This window comes from Heptranchias perlo, chromosome 17 (assembly GCF_035084215.1).
Source record: "Heptranchias perlo isolate sHepPer1 chromosome 17, sHepPer1.hap1, whole genome shotgun sequence".
Lineage (NCBI taxonomy): Eukaryota > Metazoa > Chordata > Chondrichthyes > Hexanchiformes > Hexanchidae > Heptranchias > Heptranchias perlo.
The window spans coordinates 59,204,808-59,227,088 of record NC_090341.1 but is presented as its reverse complement, the minus strand read 5'-3'; the positions used below and the strand labels follow the sequence as shown (position 1 = coordinate 59,227,088).

The 22,281-nt window shown below is 50.2% G+C and overlaps 1 protein-coding gene across 1 annotated transcript in view; it reads left to right on the top strand.

Moving 5' to 3' along the window:
• Positions 1 to 22,281, top strand: part of LOC137334333 (plexin-D1-like) — a 231,883-nt gene that overhangs the window by 43,848 nt on the left and 165,754 nt on the right. Inside the window, 4 exon segments of the mRNA XM_067999033.1 lie at positions 583 to 715; positions 8,974 to 9,154; positions 12,223 to 12,331; positions 14,597 to 14,708. Of these exon segments, the coding sequence (XP_067855134.1) occupies positions 583 to 715; positions 8,974 to 9,154; positions 12,223 to 12,331; positions 14,597 to 14,708 (535 nt within the window).

The window sequence follows — 22,281 nt, the reverse complement described above, 5'->3', positions numbered from 1 at the left end:
GTGTGAATGCTCTCTGTATGTAACTCACACTGTGTATAGTGTGAATGCTCTCTGTATGTATCTCACACTGTGTATAGTGTGAATGCTCTCTGTATGTATCTCACTCTGTGTATAGTGTGAATGCTCTCTGTATGTATCTCACACTGTGTATAGTGTGAATGCTCTCTGTATGTATCTCACTCTGTGTATAGTGTGAATGCCCTCTGTATGTATCTCACACTGTGTATAGTGTGAATGCTCTCTGTATGTAACTCACACTGTGTATAGTGTGAATGCTCTCTGTATGTATCTCACACTGTGTATAGTGTGAATGCTCTCTGTATGTAACTCACACTGTGTATAGTGTGAATGCTCTCTGTATGTATCTCACTCTGTGTATAGTGTGAATGCTCTCTGTATGTATCTCACTCTGTGTATAGTGTGAATGCTCTCTGTATGTATCTCACACTGTGTATAGTGTGAATGCTCTCTGTATGTATCTCACACTGTGTATAGTGTGAATGCCCTCTGTATGTATCTCACTCTGTGTATAGTGTGAATGCTCTCTGTCTGTAGCTCACACTGTGACCTTCCGTTTCTCAGGTGCTCCCTACAGCAGGATTGCACCAATTCCACGGAGCCCTTGTTCTGGACCAGCCTCAATTCTGGAATACAACAGTGTCCAACCATGAACATCGCACCATCGGAAATCGACATCTCCAGTGCAGCCCAACCGGTACTGTGGCATTTCCAGTCGGTGCTTTGTCCCAGTCTTGTTCTCGGCTGGAATATTGTCCTGATGGCAGTATCTGAATGTTTAGTGTTTTTAAATCTGAGTAAATTTCAGGCCCATATTGACGTCAGACCCTGCAGGCACCAATCACTGTCCCTTGTGATAGGTTGCCTCTCACCCTATGGTTACACCATGAGCCATTTCACACACCATGGTGGCGATTGCCGATTGGTGCTGAATTGGAGATAGTTTACATTGGACCAGCTACCCAGGGTCACAAGCTCAAATCCCACCGTAGCTAATCAATACATCTGGTCATTAGTTACCACGTAGGCAATGGCAATGTAACCTGGCCCTCTCCCGGTCTGGCCTCCACTGAACTCTAGCTCACACTACATGGTGGACTCTTAATGCCCCCAGATATAGATCAATCAGTAGTAGAAGGTCCACCAGCTTCTCAGGGCTGTAGTAAACGTGGGCAATGGTGAACTTGGACAATGGTGAACATGGGCAATGTTGAATGTGGTCATTAGAGAACATAGGAAATAGTGAACATGGGCAATAGTGAATGTGGGCAATAATAATTGTGGCCGATGGTGAACATGGGCAGTAATAATCGTGGCCGATGGTGAACATGGGCAGTAATAATCGTGGCCGATGGTGAACATGGGCAATAATAATCGTGGCCGATGGTGAACATGGGCAATAATAATCGTGGCCGATGGTGAACATGGGCAATAATAATCGTGGCCGATGGTGAACATGGGCAATAATAATCGTGGCCGATGGTGAACATGGGCAATAATAATCGTGGCCTTACCACTGTCGGCCACATCCTGAGAGCAAATTTTAAAAAAGCATTCGTTTTGCTTACGAGGAACGAGATTGTGACTAAACAAACTCATTTGACATTATCCATGTCTAGCCAGTGGACCAAGAAAATGACTAATCTGTCAGCCTGGGCTGGATTCAGAGCCAGGTTCCAGAGGTGAAAGAGCAGAGACCCAGCCCATGGTTCCACACTTATTTATTTAGATCACAGCGTTATGTTCTGGCCTAATTCCTTGCTGCCCCCTTCCCGGAGTCTGGTTCAGGGTGTCCCACTGCCAGATCAGCAAACAATGGAATGTCTCCATAGATTCTCTGCACCCCCCCCCTCCCTTCCCAGTGACTGCAAATTCCAGTTGAGTGAGATTCAAAATCAAACTCTCTGAAGGATGGAGGCAAATGTTGTCCTGCTATAGATGCCTGGTGTGTGCCACTCGTAGCTGTGCCCTCTCACTGAGGGACACCTCCCCATCGCTGGATCTATCAAAACTATGGGACACCTCTCACTGAGGGAAACCTCTCACTGAGGGACATCTGTCTCTGAGGGACACCCCTCATTGTGGAAAACCTCTCACTGAGGGACGCCCCTCACTGAGGGACATCTGTCTCTGGTGGACATCTGCCCATCATTTTATCTATCAGGCCTGTGCCAGTTGGAAGCTGTGGACTCTGATAGGATTTTACTGCAGCATCATACATCCTAACTAGCTCTAAGTCCCATTCTCCCATCACCCCCTGTGCTTGCTGACCTACATTGGCTCCCATTACTGACCTACATTGGCTCCCATTACTGACCTACACTGGCTCCCATAACTGACCTACACTGGCTCCCATAACTGACCTACACTGGCTCCCATTACTGACCTACACTGGCTCCCATAACTGACCTACACTGGCTCCCATTACTGACCTACACTGGCTCCCATAACTGACCTACACTGGCTCCCATAACTGACCTACACTGGCTCCCATAACTGACCTACACTGGCTCCCATAACTGACCTACACTGGCTCCCATAACTGACCTACACTGGCTCCCATAACTGACCTACACTGGCTCCCATAACTGACCTACACTGGCTCCCATTACTGACCTACACTGGCTCCCATTACTGACCTACACTGGCTCCCATTACTGACCTACACTGGCTCCCATAACTGACCTACACTGGCTCCCATTACTGACCTACACTGGCTCCCATAACTGACCTACACTGGCTCCCATAACTGACCTACACTGGCTCCCATAACTGAGCTACACTGGCTCCCATAACTGACCTACACTGGCTCCCATAACTGACCTACACTGGCTCCCATAACTGAGCTACACTGGCTCCCATAACTGACCTACACTGGCTCCCATTACTGACCTACACTGGCTCCCATTACTGACCTACACTGGCTCCCATAACTGACCTACACTGGCTCCCATAACTGACCTACACTGGCTCCCATAACTGACCTACACTGGCTCCCATAACTGACCTACACTGGCTCCCATTACTGACCTACACTGGCTCCCATAACTGACCTACACTGGCTCCCATAACTGACCTACACTGGCTCCCATAACTGACCTACACTGGCTCCCATAACTGACCTACACTGGCTCCCATAACTGACCTACACTGGCTCCCATAACTGACCTACACTGGCTCCCATTACTGAGCTACACTGGCTCCCATAACTGACCTACATTGGCTCCCATTACTGACCTACACTGGCTCCCATAACTGACCTACACTGGCTCCCATAACTGACCTACACTGGCTCCCATAACTGACCTACACTGGCTCCCATAACTGACCTACACTGGCTCCCATTACTGACCTACACTGGCTCCCATAACTGACCTACACTGGCTCCCATTACTGACCTACACTGGCTCCCATTACTGACCTACACTGGCTCCCATTACTGACCTACACTGGCTCCCATAACTGACCTACACTGGCTCCCATTACTGACCTACACTGGCTCCCATAACTGACCTACACTGGCTCCCATAACTGACCTACACTGGCTCCCATAACTGACCTACACTGGCTCCCATAACTGACCTACACTGGCTCCCATAACTGACCTACACTGGCTCCCATTACTGACCTACACTGGCTCCCATTACTGAGCTACACTGGCTCCCATTACTGAGCTACACTGGCTCCCATAACTGACCTACACTGGCTCCCATAACTGACCTACACTGGCTCCCATAACTGACCTACACTGGCTCCCATAACTGACCTACACTGTCTCCCATAACTGACCTACACTGGCTCCCATAACTGACCTACACTGGCTCCCATTACTGACCTACACTGGCTCCCATAACTGACCTACACTGTCTCCCATAACTGACCTACACTGGCTCCCATAACTGACCTACACTGGCTCCCATTACTGACCTACACTGGCTCCCATTACTGAGCTACACTGGCTCCCATAACTGACCTACACTGGCTCCCATTACTGACCTACACTGGCTCCCATTACTGACCTACACTGGCTCCCATAACTGACCTACACTGGCTCCAATTACTGACCTACACCGGCTCCCATAACTGACCTACACCGGCTCCCATAACTGACCTACACTGGCTCCCATAACTGACCTACACCGGCTCCCATAACTGACCTACACCGGCTCCCATAACTGACCTACACTGGCTCCCATAACTGAGCTACACTGGCTCCCATAACTGACCTACACTGGCTCCCATAACTGACCTACACTGGCTCCCATAACTGAGCTACACTGGCTCCCATAACTGACCTACACTGGCTCCCATAACTGACCTACACTGGCTCCCATAACTGACCTACACTGGCTCCCATAACTGAGCTACACCGGCTCCCATAACTGACCTACACTGGCTCCCATAACTGACCTACACTGGCTCCCATAACTGAGCTACACTGGCTCCCATAACTGACCTACACTGGCTCCCATTACTGACCTACACTGGCTCCCATAACTGACCTACACTGGCTCCCATAACTGAGCTACACTGGCTCCCATAACTGACCTACACTGGCTCCCATTACTGACCTACACTGGCTCCCATAACTGACCTACACTGGCTCCCATAACTGACCTACACTGGCTCCCATTACTGACCTACACTGGCTCCCATTACTGACCTACACTGGCTCCCATAACTGACCTACACTGGCTCCCATAACTGAGCTACACTGGCTCCCATAACTGACCTACACTGGCTCCCATTACTGACCTACACTGGCTCCCATAACTGACCTACACTGGCTCCCATAACTGACCTACACTGGCTCCCATAACTGACCTACACTGGCTCCCATTACTGAGCTACACTGGCTCCCATTACTGACCTACATTGGCTCCCATAACTGACCTACACCGGCTCCCATAACTGACCTACACCGGCTCCCATAACTGACCTACACTGGCTCCCATAACTGAGCTACACTGGCTCCCATTACTGACCTACACTGGCTCCCATAACTGACCTACACTGGCTCCCATAACTGACCTACACCGGCTCCCATAACTGACCTACACTGGCTCCCATAACTGACCTACACTGGCTCCCATAACTGAGCTACACTGGCTCCCATAACTGACCTACACTGGCTCCCATAACTGACCTACACTGGCTCCCATAACTGAGCTACACTGGCTCCCATAACTGACCTACACTGGCTCCCATTACTGAGCTACACTGGCTCCCATAACTGACCTACACCGGCTCCCATAACTGACCTACACTGGCTCCCATAACTGACCTACACTGGCTCCCATAACTGACCTACACTGGCTCCCATAACTGAGCTACACTGGCTCCCATAACTGACCTACACTGGCTCCCATTACTGAGCTACACTGGCTCCCATAACTGAGCTACATTGGCTCCCATAACTGACCTACACTGGCTCCCATAACTGACCTACACTGGCTCCCATAACTGACCTACACTGGCTCCCATAACTGACCTACACTGGCTCCCATAACTGACCTACACTGGCTCCCATTACTGACCTACACTGGCTCCCATAACTGACCTACACTGGCTCCCATAACTGACCTACACCGGCTCCCATTACTGACCTACACCGGCTCCCATAACTGACCTACACTGGCTCCCATAACTGACCTACACTGGCTCCCATAACTGACCTACACCGGCTCCCATTACTGACCTACACCGGCTCCCATAACTGACCTACACTGGCTCCCATTACTGACCTACACTGGCTCCCATAACTGACCTACACTGGCTCCCATAACTGACCTACACCGGCTCCCATTACTGACCTACACTGGCTCCCATAACTGACCTACACTGGCTCCCATAACTGACCTACACTGGCTCCCATAACTGACCTACACTGGCTCCCATTACTGACCTACACTGGCTCCCATAACTGACCTACACTGGCTCCCATAACTGACCTACACTGGCTCCCATAACTGACCTACACTGGCTCCCATAACTGACCGACACTGGCTCCCATTACTGACCTACACCGGCTCCCATAACTGACCTACACTGGCTCCCATAACTGACCTACACTGGCTCCCATAACTGACCTACACTGGCTCCCATAACTGACCTACACTGGCTCCCATAACTGACCTACACTGGCTCCCATTACTGACCTACACTGGCTCCCATAACTGACCTACACTGGCTCCCATAACTGACCTACACTGGCTCCCATAACTGACCTACACTGGCTCCCATAACTGACCTACACTGGCTCCCATAACTGACCTACACTGGCTCCCATAACTGACCTACACCGGCTCCCATAACTGACCTACACTGGCTCCCATAACTGACCTACACTGGCTCCCATAACTGACCTACACTGGCTCCCATAACTGACCTACACTGGCTCCCATAACTGACCTACACTGGCTCCCATAACTGACCTACACTGGCTCCCATAACTGACCTACACCGGCTCCCATTACTGAGCTACACTGGCTCCCATTACTGACCTACACTGGCTCCCATTACTGACCTACACTGGCTCCCATTACTGACCTACACTGGCTCCCATAACTGACCTACACTGGCTCCCATTACTGAGCTACACTGCCTCCCATTACTGACCTACACTGGCTCCCATAACTGACCTACACTGGCTCCCATTACTGACCTACACTGGCTCCCATAACTGACCTACACTGGCTCCCATTACTGACCTACACTGGCTCCCATAACTGACCTACACTGGCTCCCATAACTGACCTACACTGGCTCCCATAACTGAGCTACACTGGCTCCCATAACTGACCTACACTGGCTCCCATAACTGACCTACACTGGCTCCCATTACTGACCTACACTGGCTCCCATAACTGACCTACACTGGCTCCCATAACTGACCTACACTGGCTCCCATAACTGACCTACACTGGCTCCCATTACTGACCTACACTGGCTCCCATAACTGACCTACACTGGCTCCCATAACTGACCTACACTGGCTCCCATAACTGACCTACACTGGCTCCCATAACTGACCTACACTGGCTCCCATTACTGACCTACACTTGCTCCCATTACTGACCTACACTGGCTCCCATAACTGACCTACACTGGCTCCCATAACTGACCTACACTGGCTCCCATTACTGAGCTGCACTTGCTCCCATTACTGAGCTACACTGGCTCCCATTACTGAGCTACACTGGCTCCCATTACTGAGCTACACTGGCTCCCATTACTGAGCTACACTGGCTCCCATTACTGAGCTGCACTTGCTCCCATTACTGAGCTACACTGGCTCCCATTACTGAGCTACACTGGCTCCCATAACTGACCTACACTGGCTCCCATAACTGACCTACACTGGCTCCCATAACTGACCTACACTGGCTCCCATAACTGACCTACACTGGCTCCCATAACTGACCTACACTGGCTCCCATAACTGACCTACACTGGCTCCCATAACTGACCTACACTGGCTCCCATTACTGACCTACACTGGCTCCCATAACTGACCTACACTGGCTCCCATAACTGACCTACACTGGCTCCCATAACTGACCTACACTGGCTCCCATTACTGAGCTGCACTTGCTCCCATTACTGACCTACACTGGCTCCCATAACTGACCTACACTGGCTCCCATTACTGAGCTACACTGGCTCCCATTACTGAGCTGCACTTGCTCCCATTACTGAGCTACACTGGCTCCCATTACTGACCTACACTGGCTCCCATTACTGAGCTACACTGGCTCCCATTACTGACCTACACTGGCTCCCATTACTGACCTACACTGGCTCCCATAACTGACCTACACTGGCTCCCATAACTGACCTACACTGGCTCCCATTACTGAGCTGCACTTGCTCCCATTACTGAGCTACACTGGCTCCCATTACTGACCTACACTGGCTCCCATTACTGAGCTACACTGGCTCCCATAACTGACCTACACTGGCTCCCATTACTGAGCTGCACTTGCTCCCATTACTGACCTACACTGGCTCCCATAACTGACCTACACTGGCTCCCATTACTGAGCTACACTGGCTCCCATTACTGAGCTGCACTTGCTCCCATTACTGAGCTACACTGGCTCCCATTACTGACCTACACTGGCTCCCATTACTGAGCTACACTGGCTCCCATTACTGACCTACACTGGCTCCCATTACTGACCTACACTGGCTCCCATAACTGACCTACACTGGCTCCCATAACTGACCTACACTGGCTCCCATTACTGAGCTGCACTTGCTCCCATTACTGAGCTACACTGGCTCCCATTACTGACCTACACTGGCTCCCATTACTGAGCTACACTGGCTCCCATTACTGACCTACACTGGCTCCCATTACTGAGCTACACTGGCTCCCATAACTGACCTACACCGGCTCCCATTACTGAGCTACACTGGCTCCCATTACTGAGCTGCACTTGCTCCCATAACTGACCTACACTGGCTCCCATTACTGAGCTATACTGGCTCCCATAACTGACCTACACTGGCTCCCATTACTGACCTACATTGCCTCGATTTTAAAATTCTCGTGCTCCTGTTCAAATCTCTCCATGACTTCGCCCCTCCCTATCTCTGTCCCCTCCTCCAGCCCGACTACCCTCCGAGATCTCTGCGCTCCTCCAATTCTGGCCTTTTTGCATCCCCGATTTTAATCGTCCCACCATTGGCGGCCGTTCCTTCAGCTGCCCAGGCCCTAAACTCTGGAATTCCCTCCCTAAACCTCTCTGCCTCTCTCTCCTCCTTTAAGATGCTCCTTAAAACTGACCTTTTTGGCCAAGCTTTTGGTCACCTGTCCTAATATCTCCTTATGTGGCTTGGTGTCAAATTTAGTTTGATAATCGCTCCTGTGAAGCACCTAGTAGTTTTACTACGTTAAAGTTGCTGTATAAATTCAAGTTGTTGTTGAATGCGTTCTTCATTTTGCCACAGAACATTGGAATCACCATCAACGGGAATGTCCCACAGCTGATGGCAAGGGAAGTTTTCTGTGTTTATGGGAACGGGGAGAAGACCCCAGCCACCGTGTATGAAAATAAATCGAGCCCATCCCAATTGGTGCACTGCCCTTTCCTGCAGAAGGACAAATACCCACCGTTCCTGCTGGATGAAGGTATGGAGGGCCAGATTACCGGGAGTGTGAGGGTTAACCCACCGTTCCTGCTGGTGAAGGTATGGAGGGCCAGATTACCGGGAGTGTGAGGGTTAACCCACCGTTCCTGCTGGTGAAAGTATGGAGGGCCAGATTACCGGGAGTGTGAGGGTTAACCCACCGTTCCTGCTGGTGAAGGTATGGAGGGCCAGATTACCGGGAGTGTGAGAGTTAACCCACCGTTCCTGCTGGTGAAGGTATGGAGGGCTAGATTACCGGGAGTGTGAGGGTTAACCCACCGTTCCTGCTGGTGAAGGTATGGAGGGCCAGATTACCGGGAGTGTGAGGGTTAACCCATTTTTCTGATTAATGGGGGTGCACGGGGCTGACCAGGAACTGTGGCAGTTAATTTACCAGAGACAGGCTGGGTAGGATGCCGGAACACTGATCCTGTAATATCGTTTGGTAGAGTCCCCTGTTTGAAGCCGGGTTGTAGTTTTTTTAATGTGTTTTCTCCCCTGTGTCTCCTGTTCCCTCAGCCTGTGAGGGGGCCTCACTTAGCGGCTCCCTGGCCTCGGTCAGCACTAGCTCGGGATCACACTCCCTCTGTTCCCTCTCTCTCTCTCCCCCACTCCGGGTCAGTGATTGGCTTTTGCTCATTGTTTCTCCCCACACCCTTCACTCTGCTCTGCTGACACGGCCGAGATTAGGAACTCACTGGGTGTCAGATTGTGAGCTCAAACCTGTGCCAACCACAGTGGCCCATTGAGTCTCTATCCACACTCTGCTCTCATAATAACAGTGTCTCGGGGCCTCGGGGGCTTTGCTTCTCCCAGTGTAATGTGTGCTCCCAGCTGTGTAACATTCTCTCACACACTTTAACTCTCATCCTCCTGCTTCTCCTCTCAGCCTGCTTCAACTCCTCAATTCCCCTGAGCTACATGGGCACTGGCTAATTCTGGGTACAGTTCCATGAGCACTGGCTAATTCTGGGTACAGTTCCATGGGCACTGGCCAATTCTGGGTACAGTTCCATGAGCACTGGCTAATTCTGGGTACAGTTCCATGGGCACTGGCCAATTCTGGGTACAGTTCCATGGGCACTGGCCAATTCTGGGTACAGTTCCATGGGCACTGGCCAATTCTGGGTACAGTTCCATGGGCACTGGCCAATTCTGGGGACTGTTCCATGGGCACTGGCCAATTCTGGGGTCCATTTCCATGGGCACTGGCTAATTCTGGGTACAGTTCCATGGGCACCGGCTAATTCTGGGGACTGTTCCATGAGCACTGGCTAATTCTGGGGACTGTTCCATGGGCACTGGCTAATTCTGGGTACAGTTCTATGGGCACTGGCTAATTCTGGGTAGAGTTCCATGGGCACCAGCTAATTCTGGGGACTGTTCCATGGGCACTGGCTAATTCTGGGTACAGTTCCATGGGCACCAGCTAATTCTGGGGACTGTTCCATGGGCACTGGCTAATTCTGGGGACTGTTCCATGGGCACTGGCTAATTCTGGGTACAGTTCCATGGGCACTGGCTAATTCTGGGAACTGTTCCATGGGCACTGGCTAATTCTGAGTAAAGTTGCATGGGCACTGGCTAATTCTGGGTACAGTTCCATGGGCACTGGCTAATTCTGGGTACAGTTCCATGGGCACTGGCTAATTCTGGGTACAGTTCCATGGGCACTGGCTAATTCTGGGGACTATTCCATGGGCACTGGCTAATTCTGGGTACAGTTCCATGGGCACTGACTAATTCTGGGGACTGTTCCATGGGCACTGGCTAATTCTGGGTACAGTTCCATGGGCACCGGCTAATTGTGTGGACTGTTCCATGGGCACTGGCTAATTTTGGGTACAGTTCCATGGGCACTGGCTAATTCTGGGGACTGTTCCATGGGCACTGGCTAATTCTGGGTACAGTTCCATGGGCACTGGCCAATTCTGGGTACAGTTCCATGGGCACTGGCTAATTCTGGGTGGAGTTCCATGGGCACCGGCTAATTCTGGGGACTGTTCCATGGGCACCAGCTAATTCTGGGTACAGTTCCATGGGCACCGGCTAATTGTGTGGTCCGTTCCATGGGCACTGGCTAATTCTGAGTACAGTTCCATGGGCACTGGCCAATTCTGGGTACAGTTCTATGGGCACTGGCCAATTCTGGGTACAGTTCCATGGGCACTGGCGAATTCTGGGTAGAGTTCCATGGGCACCAGCTAATTCTGGGGACTGTTCCATGGGCACTGGCTAATTCTGGGGACTGTTCCATGGGCACTGGCTAATTCTGAGTCCAGTTCCACGGGCACTGGCTAATTCTGGGTGCAGTTCCATCGGCACTGGCTAATTTTGGGTACAGTTCCATGGGCACTGGCTAATTCTGGGGACTGTTCCATGGGCACTGGCTAATTCTGAGTACAGTTCCATAGGCCCTGGTTAATTCTGAGTACAGTTCCATGGGCACTGGCTAATTCTGAGTACAGTTCCATGGGCACTGGCTAATTCTGAGTACAGTTTCATGGGCTCTGGCTAATTCTAGTGACTGTTCCATGGGCACTGGCTGCTTGTAGTGTTTTGTTTGAGTGCCCATCTATCATGTGTGAACCTAAGCAGTCAGTCTTGGCTGTTTGGCTGTAGAGGCATCACAGTTGAACTTGATTCTGTCTCTACCCAGTGAGCAGGCTCACATGATTTAAGCAGGAGTGATTGGCTGGTGAGGAGAAGCAGGAACCCTGGCTGATGTTTTTGAGTTCCCCCCACCTCCCCCCCACCCCACCCAGGCCAGGGTTCAGAGAGCAGATATAACCCACTTAGTCACCAGACTCAGTGTGGACTAAGCTTCGAGCCTTACCCTTTCTGGTCTCTCGGCTTGTCTCTCCCGGGCAGTGCACCTCCCAACTGAGCCTTTGGGGGTGCTCTCAAACTCCCTTTCACAATATTCTGTCTGGACGGACTTCCCGGCCGCTGTTAGTTCAGCCTGTACCGACCTCGAGTATTGAGGTATCCCAGAGTCCTGGTTAACGCTGGGTTATTAACAATGCGATCACACTGAGTCCTGGTTAACACTGGTTATCTAACATTTAGATCACACTGTTGTGACGGTGGCGATTGAGGTGGGATATCGATTGACCGTGTGGGGGAGTTTAACCATCTACGACTGTGAGAGGACTGGACAGGTTCACAGAAAGACAGCGTAAGTAACTGGCCTTTACCACCCGTCACTGACCCTGTCCACTCATCGATATCCCCATAGACCCCTGGGAGGGGGACAGGTCATCCAATCGCTGATCACGGGGACAAGAGATTCCTCCAATCACTGCCCCGGGGTGGGGGGGAGGGACATTCCTCTAATCACTGACCCCAGGGAGGGGAGGCGATGTGACAGACAGTGTGACAGACAGTGTGACAGACAGTGTGATGAACATTGTGACAGACGGTGCAACAGTCAGTGCGATGGATGGTGCGACAGACGATGTGACGTTCTGTGTGACGGATGACATGACAGATAGTGTGATCTACGGTGTGACAGAGCGGTGTGACACACAGTGTGATGGAGAGTGTAATGGGTTACATGACAGATGGTGTGACGACCAGTGTGACGTACGGTGTGACGTACGGTGTGACGTACGGTGTGATGGATGGTGTTACGACCAGTGTGATGGATGGTGTGACGTACGGTGTGATGGATGGTGTGACGACCAGTGTGACGGACGGTGTGACGGACGGTGTGACGACCGGTGTGACGTGTACGGTGTGACGGAAGATGTGACGACCGGTGTGACGTACGGTGTGACGGACGGTGTGACGGACGGTGTGACGACCGGTGTGACGTACGGTGTGACGGACGGTGTGACGGACGGTGTGACGACCGGTGTGACGGACGGTGTGACGGACGGTGTGACGGACGGTGTGACGGACGGTGTGACGACCGGTGTGACGACCGGTGTGACGGACGGTGTGACGGACGGTGTGACGACCGGTGTGACGTACGGTGTGACGGACGGTGTGACGACCGGTGTGACGGACGGTGTGACGGACGGTGTGACGACCGGTGTGACGGACGGTGTGACGGACGGTGTGACGACCGGTGTGACGGACGGTGTGACGACCGGTGTGACGGACGGTGTGACGGACGGTGTGACGGACGGTGTGACAACCGGTGTGACAACCGGTGTGACGGTTGGTGTGACGGATGGTGTGACGTACGGTGTGACGACCGGTGTGACGGATGGTGTGACATACGGTGTGACGGATGGTGTGATGGATGGTGTGACGCATGGTGTGATGGATGGTGTGACGCACGGTGTGATGACCGGTGTGACGGATGATGTGACGGATGGTGTAACGTACAGTATGATGGATGGTGTGACGGATGGTGTGACAGATGGTGTGATGTACAGTATGATGGATGGTGTGACGGATGGTGTGACGGATGGTGTAACGTACAGTATGATGGATGGTGTGATGGATGGTGTGATGTACAGTGTGACGGATGGTGTGACGGATGGTGTGACAGATGGTGTGACGTACAGTATGATGGATGGTGTGACAGATGGTGTGACGTACAGTATGATGGATGGTGTGACGGATGGTGTGACGTACAGTATGATGGATGGTGTGATGGATGGTGTGATGTACAGTGTGACGGATGGTGTGACGTACAGTATGATGGATGGTGGGACGGATGGTGTGACGGATGGTGTGACGTACAGTATGATGGATGGTGTGACGTACAGTGTGACGGATGGTGTGATGGATGGTGTGATGTACAGTGTGACGGATGGTGTGACGGATGGTGTGATGTACAGTGTGACGGATGGTGTGACGTACAGTATGATAGATGGTGTGACGGATGGTGTGACGGATGGTGTGACGTACAGTGTGACGGATGGTGTGACGTACAGTGTGATGGATGGTGTGACGGATGGTGTGACGGATGGTGTGACGGATGGTGTGACGAATGGTGTGATGGATGGTGTGATGTACAGTGTGACGGATGGTGTGACGTACAGTATGATAGATGGTGTGACGACCTGTGTGATGGATGGTGTGACGTGACAGATGGAATGACAATGTGGACTCTCCTGATGGATTTCTCTAGCAATGATTCTCCTTTATCTCCCTCTACCCCACTCCATTTTCTAAGATCTCAGGTGGATGTAAAAGTTTCCATGGCCACTATTGGAAGAAGAGCAGGAGAATTCGCCCCAGTGGGCTGAGGCCAACATTTCTCCCTCCACCCAACATAACCAAGAACAGGTTAACTGGTCTTCTGATTGATGCTTTTGGGATCTTACTGTGTTCAAAAATGGCTGCTGCACTTGCCCACACATCACTAATCACAGCAACTCAAAGTAATAAAATGAGTGGGAAGGCCTTTGATCAATGTGAGACCGTGAGTCTATTTTACACATGCACCCAGTGGGGGTGTGACTGGGGATGTGCATTGGTTTTTCAGGTGCAGGAGTTGCCGACAGACCAAGTGGGCCTGCTCCTGGTGCGTCACTGAGCACAGGTGTGTCTCAGACAGAGCGGACTGCAAGATCGGTTTAGCGAGCGGGATACCTCAGGTAAGATCACGCCCATGTTAAGCTCTCTGTGTCTGTGGAGGGACCGAACCTCAAAACTATTTCCCCCTGTTGATGGAGAGGATGAATGCACTCTGTCGCACTGGCTTTGTTCTATCTCAGCTGATGAGAGTGAGTTACAGTCTGTGTCATTTCAGTTATGGGTGTCAACCTTGCCTCAGTGGTAGCTTCTCACCCCTCAGTCAGGAGGTCATGTCATCAAGTCCCTCTCCAGAGACCTGAGCCCATAATCCAGGCTGACACTCCAGTGCAGTACTGAGGGAGTGCTGCACTGTCCGAGGTGCCGTCTTTCAGATGAGATGTTAAACCGAGGCCCGTCTGCCCTCTCAGGTGGGTGTAAAAGATCCCATGGCACTATTCGAAGATGAGCAGGGGAGTTCTCCCCGGTGTCCTGGCCAATATTTATCCCTCAACCAACATTACTAAAACAGATGATCTGGTCATTTATCTCATTGCTGTTTGTGGGATCTTGCTGTGCGCAAATTGGCTGCGTTTCCTACATTACAACAGTGACTACACTTCAAAAGTACTTTATTGGCTGTAAAACGCTTTGGGACACCTTGAGGTCATGAAAGGCGCTGTATAAATGCAAGTTCTTTCTTTTGGAAGGCAAGTCGCAGGCTGTGATCTGTGTCATTCCAGCTGTGGGTGATATTCTAGATGTGAGTATTAATCCAGCTGTGGGTGATATTCCAGCTGTGGTGAACTGCCGTCCATTTTGTACCCCTGCCGAAGTTGAATTTCACCCTGAGTGTCTTCCGAGTGAAAGGCTTCACAGCCAAGTCATAGAATCACAGAATCTTAGAATCTTACAGCACAGAAGGAGGCCATTTGGCCGGTAGTGCCTGTGCTGGCTCTTTGAAAGAGCGATCCAATTAGTCCCACTTCCCAACTTGTTTCCCATAACCTGCAAATTAATTTGAAAATCCCTGTGGAATCTGCTTCCACCACCCTTTCAGGGAGTGTGTTCCAGATCAGAACAATCCTCTGTGTGAAAAAATCTCTCCTCAATGCCCCTCTAGTTCTTTTGCTAATTATTTAAAATCTATTACCTCTGGTTACCGACCCACTTGCAGGAGAAAATAATTTCTCCCGACTTGCTCTATCAAAACCCCTCATGATTTTGAACATCTCTATTAATTCTCCCCTTAACCTTCTCTGCTCTAAGGAGAACAACCCCAGCTTCTCCAGTCTATCCACACAACTGAAGTCCCTCATCCCAGGAACCAGTCTAGTAAATCTCTTCTGCACCCTCTCTAAGGCCTTGACATCCTTCCTAAAGTGTGGTGCCCAGAATTGGACACAATACTCCAGCTGAGGCCTGACCAGTGATTTATAAAGGTTTAGCATAATTTCCTTGGTTTTGTACTCTATGCCTCTATTTGCAAAACCAAGTATCCCATACACTTTCTTAACCACCTTATCAACTTGCCCAATCCACCTTCAAAGATTTGTGAATGTGTACCCTCAGGTACCTCTGCTCTTAGACCCCCCACAAAATATTACCATTTAGATTATGCTGCCTCTCCATGTTGTTCCTCCCAAAATGCATCACTTCACACTTATCCACATTAAATTGTATCTGCCATGTGTCTGCCCATTTCACCAGTCTGTCCATGTCCTCCTGAAGTCTGCTACTATCCTCCTCACTATTTACCACGTTGCCAAGTTTTGTATCATCCGCAAATTTTGAAATTGTACTCCCTATACCCAACTCCAGGTCATTTATATATAACAAGAGAAGCAATGGTCCTAATCCGTTCACCACTACTCTCTGCCTCCTGTCCCTCACCCAATTACATACCCAAGTTACCATTGTCCCTTTAATCCCATGTGCTTCTATTTTCTGAATATGTCTGTTATGTGGCACTTTATCAAAGGCCTTTTGAAAGTCCAAATATATAACATCTACTACACTACCCTCATCAACCCTCCATGTTACTTCATCAGAGAACTCAATCAGCTTAGACAGGCACAATTTCCTTTAACAAATCTGTGAAGTGTCAGCTGTGGCCCAGTGGGCAGCACTCTCACCTCTGAGTCAGAAGGTCATTGGTTCAAGTCCCACTCCAGAGACTTGAGCACAAAATCTAGGATGACACTCCAGTGCAACACTGAGGGAGTGCTGCACTGTTTGGATGAGACATTAAACCGAGGCCCCGTCTGTCCTCTCAGGTGGACGTAAAAGATCCCATGGCACTATTCGAAGAAGAGCATGGGAGTTCTCTTCGGTGTCCTGGTCAATATTTATCCCTCAATCAACATGACTAAAACAGATCATCTGATTATTTGGTCATTTTCAAATTGCTGTTTGTGGGATCTTGCTGTGCACAAATTGTCTGCCACGATTCCTACATTACAACAGTGACTACACTTCAAAAATACTTCATTGGCTGTAAAGCGCTTTGGGACATCCTGAGGTTATGAAAAGCACAATATAAATGCAAAGCTTTCTTTATGACTGTCCCATGCTTCTCCAAGTGAGAATTAATTTTGTCCTTGACATCTAGTAGTTTTCCCACCACTGTCGTTAGACTGACTGGTGAACCTGTAGTTACCAGGTTTATCCCTCTCCCCTTTTCTGAACAGGGATGTAACATTTGCAATCCTCCAGTCCTCTGGCACCACTCCCATATCCAAGGAGGATTGAAAGATTGTGGTCAGAGCTTCTGCTATCTCCACCCCAGCTTCCCTCAGTAACCGAGGATGCATCCCATCTGGACCCGGAACTTGTTCACTTTGAGTGATGCCAACCTATTTAGCACCTCCTTTCTATCTATTTTTATCCTATCCAATATCTCTATTGCCTCCTCGACTGCGACATTAATTTCATCCTCCTCTTTTGTAAAGACAGATATGAAGTGCTCATTCAGTACCTCAGCCATGCCCTCTTCCTCCACAAGATTTATAACTCTATGACTCTATAAATGCTGGAATATGGGATTAGAGTAGACAGGGCTGATGGCCGGCACGGACACGATGGGCCGAAGGGCCTCTATCCGTGCTGTATAACTCTATGACTCTATGACTCTAAGATGATTTCCTTTCTGTCCCTAATCAGCCCCATCATTCCTTTAACCATCCTTTTACCTTTTATATGTATATTAAAAATTTTGGGTTCCCTTTTATGCTCCATGCACTCTCTGTATTCTGCCTGGTTTTTATTGTATTCTATACCTGACTTTTGTCATAAACACCCTTTTTCTAACCTCTATTGCATTTGTCATCCAGGGAGCTCTAGCTTTGGATGCCCTATCTTTTCTCCTTATGGGAACATGCTTGGTTTGTACCTGAACTATCTCCGCCTTGAAGGCCTGCCATTGCTCATTTACTGTTTTCCTGGTCAATCTTTGTTTCCAGTCCATCTGTGCTCGATCCCTTCTCAAATCACTGAAATTGGCTCTCTTCCAGTTGGGTATTATCACCTTTGATTTTTCTTTGTCCCTTTCCGTAACTACTTTAAACCTAATTATATTATGATCACTGAAACACACTCCACTTACCCTACTTCATTCCCTAGAACTAGATCCAGCACGGCTTCCTTCCTCATTGGGCTGTTAACATACTGTAAGGAATCTTACAACACCAGGTTATAGTCCAACAGTTTTATTTGAAAATCACAAACTTTCGGAGATTATCTCCTTCGTCAGGTGAGTGAGTGGGATTCCTTGAACGTTTCGCATTTATAGTCAGAGAACAATACCTGGTGATTACAGATAATCTTTCCAACTGCCCGTTGTCAAGGCAATCAAAGTGTTCAGACAGAGAGATGTTACCTACAGGACCACCGAATATACAAACGGCCAGAACAAAAGACAGCAGAGAGAGGGAGAAACATCCGAAAGGAAGAGAAAGACAGAGAATGACCCGTTATATTAAAAACAGATAACTTTTATTCGCTGGTGGGGTTACGTGTAGCGTTAACATACTGATTAAGAAAGTTCTCCTGTACACATTTTAGGAATTCTTCACCCTCCTTGCCCTTTACACTGTTTGCCCCCAGTCTATATTCGGGTAATTGAAGTCCCCCTACTAGTACTGCTCGATTATTATTACATTTCTCTGAAATTTGCCTACAGATTTGCTCCTCTATCTCCTTCTCACTATTTGGGGATCTGTAGTGAACACCCAGCAATGTAACGGCTGCTTTTCTGTTCCTTAACTCTAACCAAATAGATTCAGTCTTTGAACCGTTTAGTATGTCGTCCCTCTGTAGAATTGTAATATTATCCTTGATCAATCCTGCCGACCGAACCACCCTCCTATCTTTTCTCCTTCCCTATCCCTATGAATACACTGTAGCCAGGAATGTTTAGTTGCCATTCCTGCCCATGTTTAAGCCAGGTCTCTATTACAGCCTCTATCATAACCCCATGTGGCAACTTGTGCCTGCAGCTCATCAATCTTATTTGTAACACTCCCCGCATTAACTCACATGCATTCCAACACCATGCTTGTCAGCTTTGCTTTTCTCCTCCATCTAATTCCTGCTCTTTCATCCTGTTGCGGTTTGTCCCTCCTGGTCTTCTATGCACCTTGTCTCTCCTCTCTGCTGCTACCTCCTGGTTCCCCAGCCCCTGCAAAAATGAGATTTAACCCTCCCCCACAGCTCTAGTTAACCTCCCCGCAGTCCAATTCCACCCTTTCCAACAGGAGTCAGCAGTGGGAACCCTGGCTGGTCTTTCCCCTCCCTAGCCCAGGGGCACTAACTGCTTCCCTCATTGAGATCAGTTAACTCAGCCAGAGTATAACTGGGAGACCAGGGCTGTGTGGCTCAGCAGCTTGGATCAGTGCCCTTTAATGTCCGAGACCTGGGTTTGAATCCAGTCCGGACTGATGGGCGATCGTCTGCTCTCTCTGTCCTGGGTGCAGGATTCCGACATGACCTGGTCTGTCCCGAGTTACCAACCTGCGCTGACCCTTCCCCTCCGTGGCCACAGGCCAGCTGGTGTGTGAAACAAAGTATCCCAGCGAGGCAGGAGCTTACACTCCATCAATAGGACAGTTTCCCCTGACTCAGGCTCCATCCACAGCCTGCCGTGAGTCGCTGATCTGTGCCCGGATGGTAAGAGCCTTAGTACCCCTGGGTTAATGGGGGGGAGGGTTAAATCAGCCAGTGACATCCCTCACACTCAGAACAACAACCATTCACTGTAATGGGGGCGGTGCCTGCCCAATGGGGGCGGTCCCTGCCCAATGGGGGCGGTGCCTGCCCAATGGGGGCAGTGACTGACCAATGGGGTGATTGACTGACCATTGGAGTGACTGACCAATGAGGGCAGTGACTGACCAATTTGGGGGGGGAAGGTGACTGATCAATGGAGTGATTGACTGACCAATGGGGTGAATGTTCAATGGGGCGGTGACTGACCAATGGAGTGACTGACCAATGGGGGAGTGACTGACCAATAGGGGAGTGACTGACCAATGGAGTGACTGACCAATGGAGTGACTGATCAATGGGGGAGTGACTGACCAATGGGGTGACTGACCAATGGAGTGACTGATCAATGGGGGAGTGACTGACCAATGGGGTGACTGACCAATGGAGTGACTGATCAATGGGGGAGTGACTGACCAATGGGGTGACTGACCGACCATCACCTTTCAATCGCACGCTAAGATCTGAGGCCCTGACCAGATCCCAGTGCTCATTCATGGGCCCTGGGCCCTGAGCCCAGCTCTGACCTCAGATTGGAGCAGAGACCAGATGATTTTCTGATACTTGGTGCCCGGTCTCCTGAGGGCACTGTGCCTCGTCAGATTACAGTGCCACTGTGGCCAGTTACTCCACCCCCACAGCCTGTACCCTACCTCAACCAGTCAAACAGGCTCAGAATCTCCCCTGTGGAACAGTCTGTGCATCACAGGCCCAGGCCCTGAGCTGGTTTAACACTTATTTGAAACCAGACACCAGCAGCCTGTCTCTCTCCCAAAAGGATGGCTGAAGTCTATTGCTTTAATTTTTTCCCCAAACAAAACTCCATCACTTACTGTTCTCCTCCAGGCTTTCTCCATGTTTCAGCACAGGTCACTGGACAGTGATCAGGAGCAGGAACCCTGGCTGATTTCCCCCTCTCTCTAACCCAGGGGTCACTGGACAGTGATCAGGAGCAGGAACCCTGGCTGATTTCCCCTCTCTCTAACCCAGGGGTCACTGGACAGTGATCAGGAGCAGGAACCCTGGCTGATTTCCCCTCTCTCTAACCCAGGGGTCACTGGACAGTGATCAGGAGCAGGAACCCTGGCTGATTTCCCCTCTCTCTAACCCAGGGGTCAGTGGACAGTGATCAGGAGCAGGAACCCTGGCTGATTTCCCCCTCTCTCTAACCCAGGGATCACTGGACAGTGATCAGGAGCAGGAACCCTGGCTGATTTCCCCCTCTCTCTAACCCAGGGGTCACTGGACAGTGATCAGGAGCAGGAACCCTGGCTGATTTCCCCTCTCTCTAACCCAGGGGTCACTGGACAGTGATCAGGAGCAGGAACCCTGGCTGATTTCCCCTCTCTCTAACCCAGGGGTCAGTGGACAGTGATCAGGAGCAGGAACCCTGGCTGATTTCCCCTCTCTCTAACCCAGGGGTCACTGGACAGTGATCAGGAGCAGGAACCCTGGCTGATTTCCCCTCTCTCTAACCCAGGGGTCACTGGACAGTGATCAGGAGCAGGAACCCTGGCTGATTTCCCCTCTCTCTAACCCAGGGGTCAGTGGACAGTGATCAGGAGCAGGAACCCTGGCTGATTTCCCCTGTCTCTAACCCAGGGGTCAGTGGACAGTGATCAGGAGCAGGAACCCTGGCTGATTTCCCCTCTCTCTAACCCAGGGGTCACTTGACAGTGATCAGGAGCAGGAACCCTGGCTGATTTCCCCTCTCTCTAACCCAGGGGTCAGTGGACAGTGATCAGGAGCAGGAATCCTTTAACATAGGAACAGGATTAGGCCATTCAGCTCCTTGAGCCTATTCCACCATTCAGCTAGATCATGGCTGATCTGTATCTTAACTCCATCTACCCGCCTTGGTCCCGTAACCCTTAATACCCTTACCCAACAAAAATCTATCAATCTCAGTTTTGAAATTTTCAGTTGACCCCCAGCCTCAACAGCTTTTTGGGGGAGAGAGCTCCAGATTTCCACTACCCTTTGTGTGAAGAAGTGTTTCCTGACATCACTGCTGAACGGCCTAGCTCTAATTTTAAGGTTATGCCCCTTGTTCTGGACTCCCTCACCAGAGGAAATAGTTTCTCTCTATCTACCCTATCAAATCCTTTATTCATCTTAAACACCTTGAGTGTTGGCCTTGATATCCGTCAAGTTTTTTCTCATGTTCCCTTTTTGCACCTCTTACTACTTTCTTTGTTTCCCTTTGCTGTTCTTTATATCTCTCCCAATCCGTGGGATCTCCACTATTCTTTACATTTGTATAAGCCCCTTTTTTTAGTTTTATACTATATCGCACCTCTTTTGCTGACCAAGGTTGTTTAATTACACATGTAGAGCTCTTGCCCTTTAGGGGTATGTACAGGTCTTGTATCAAATCCTGCTTTGAACACCTGC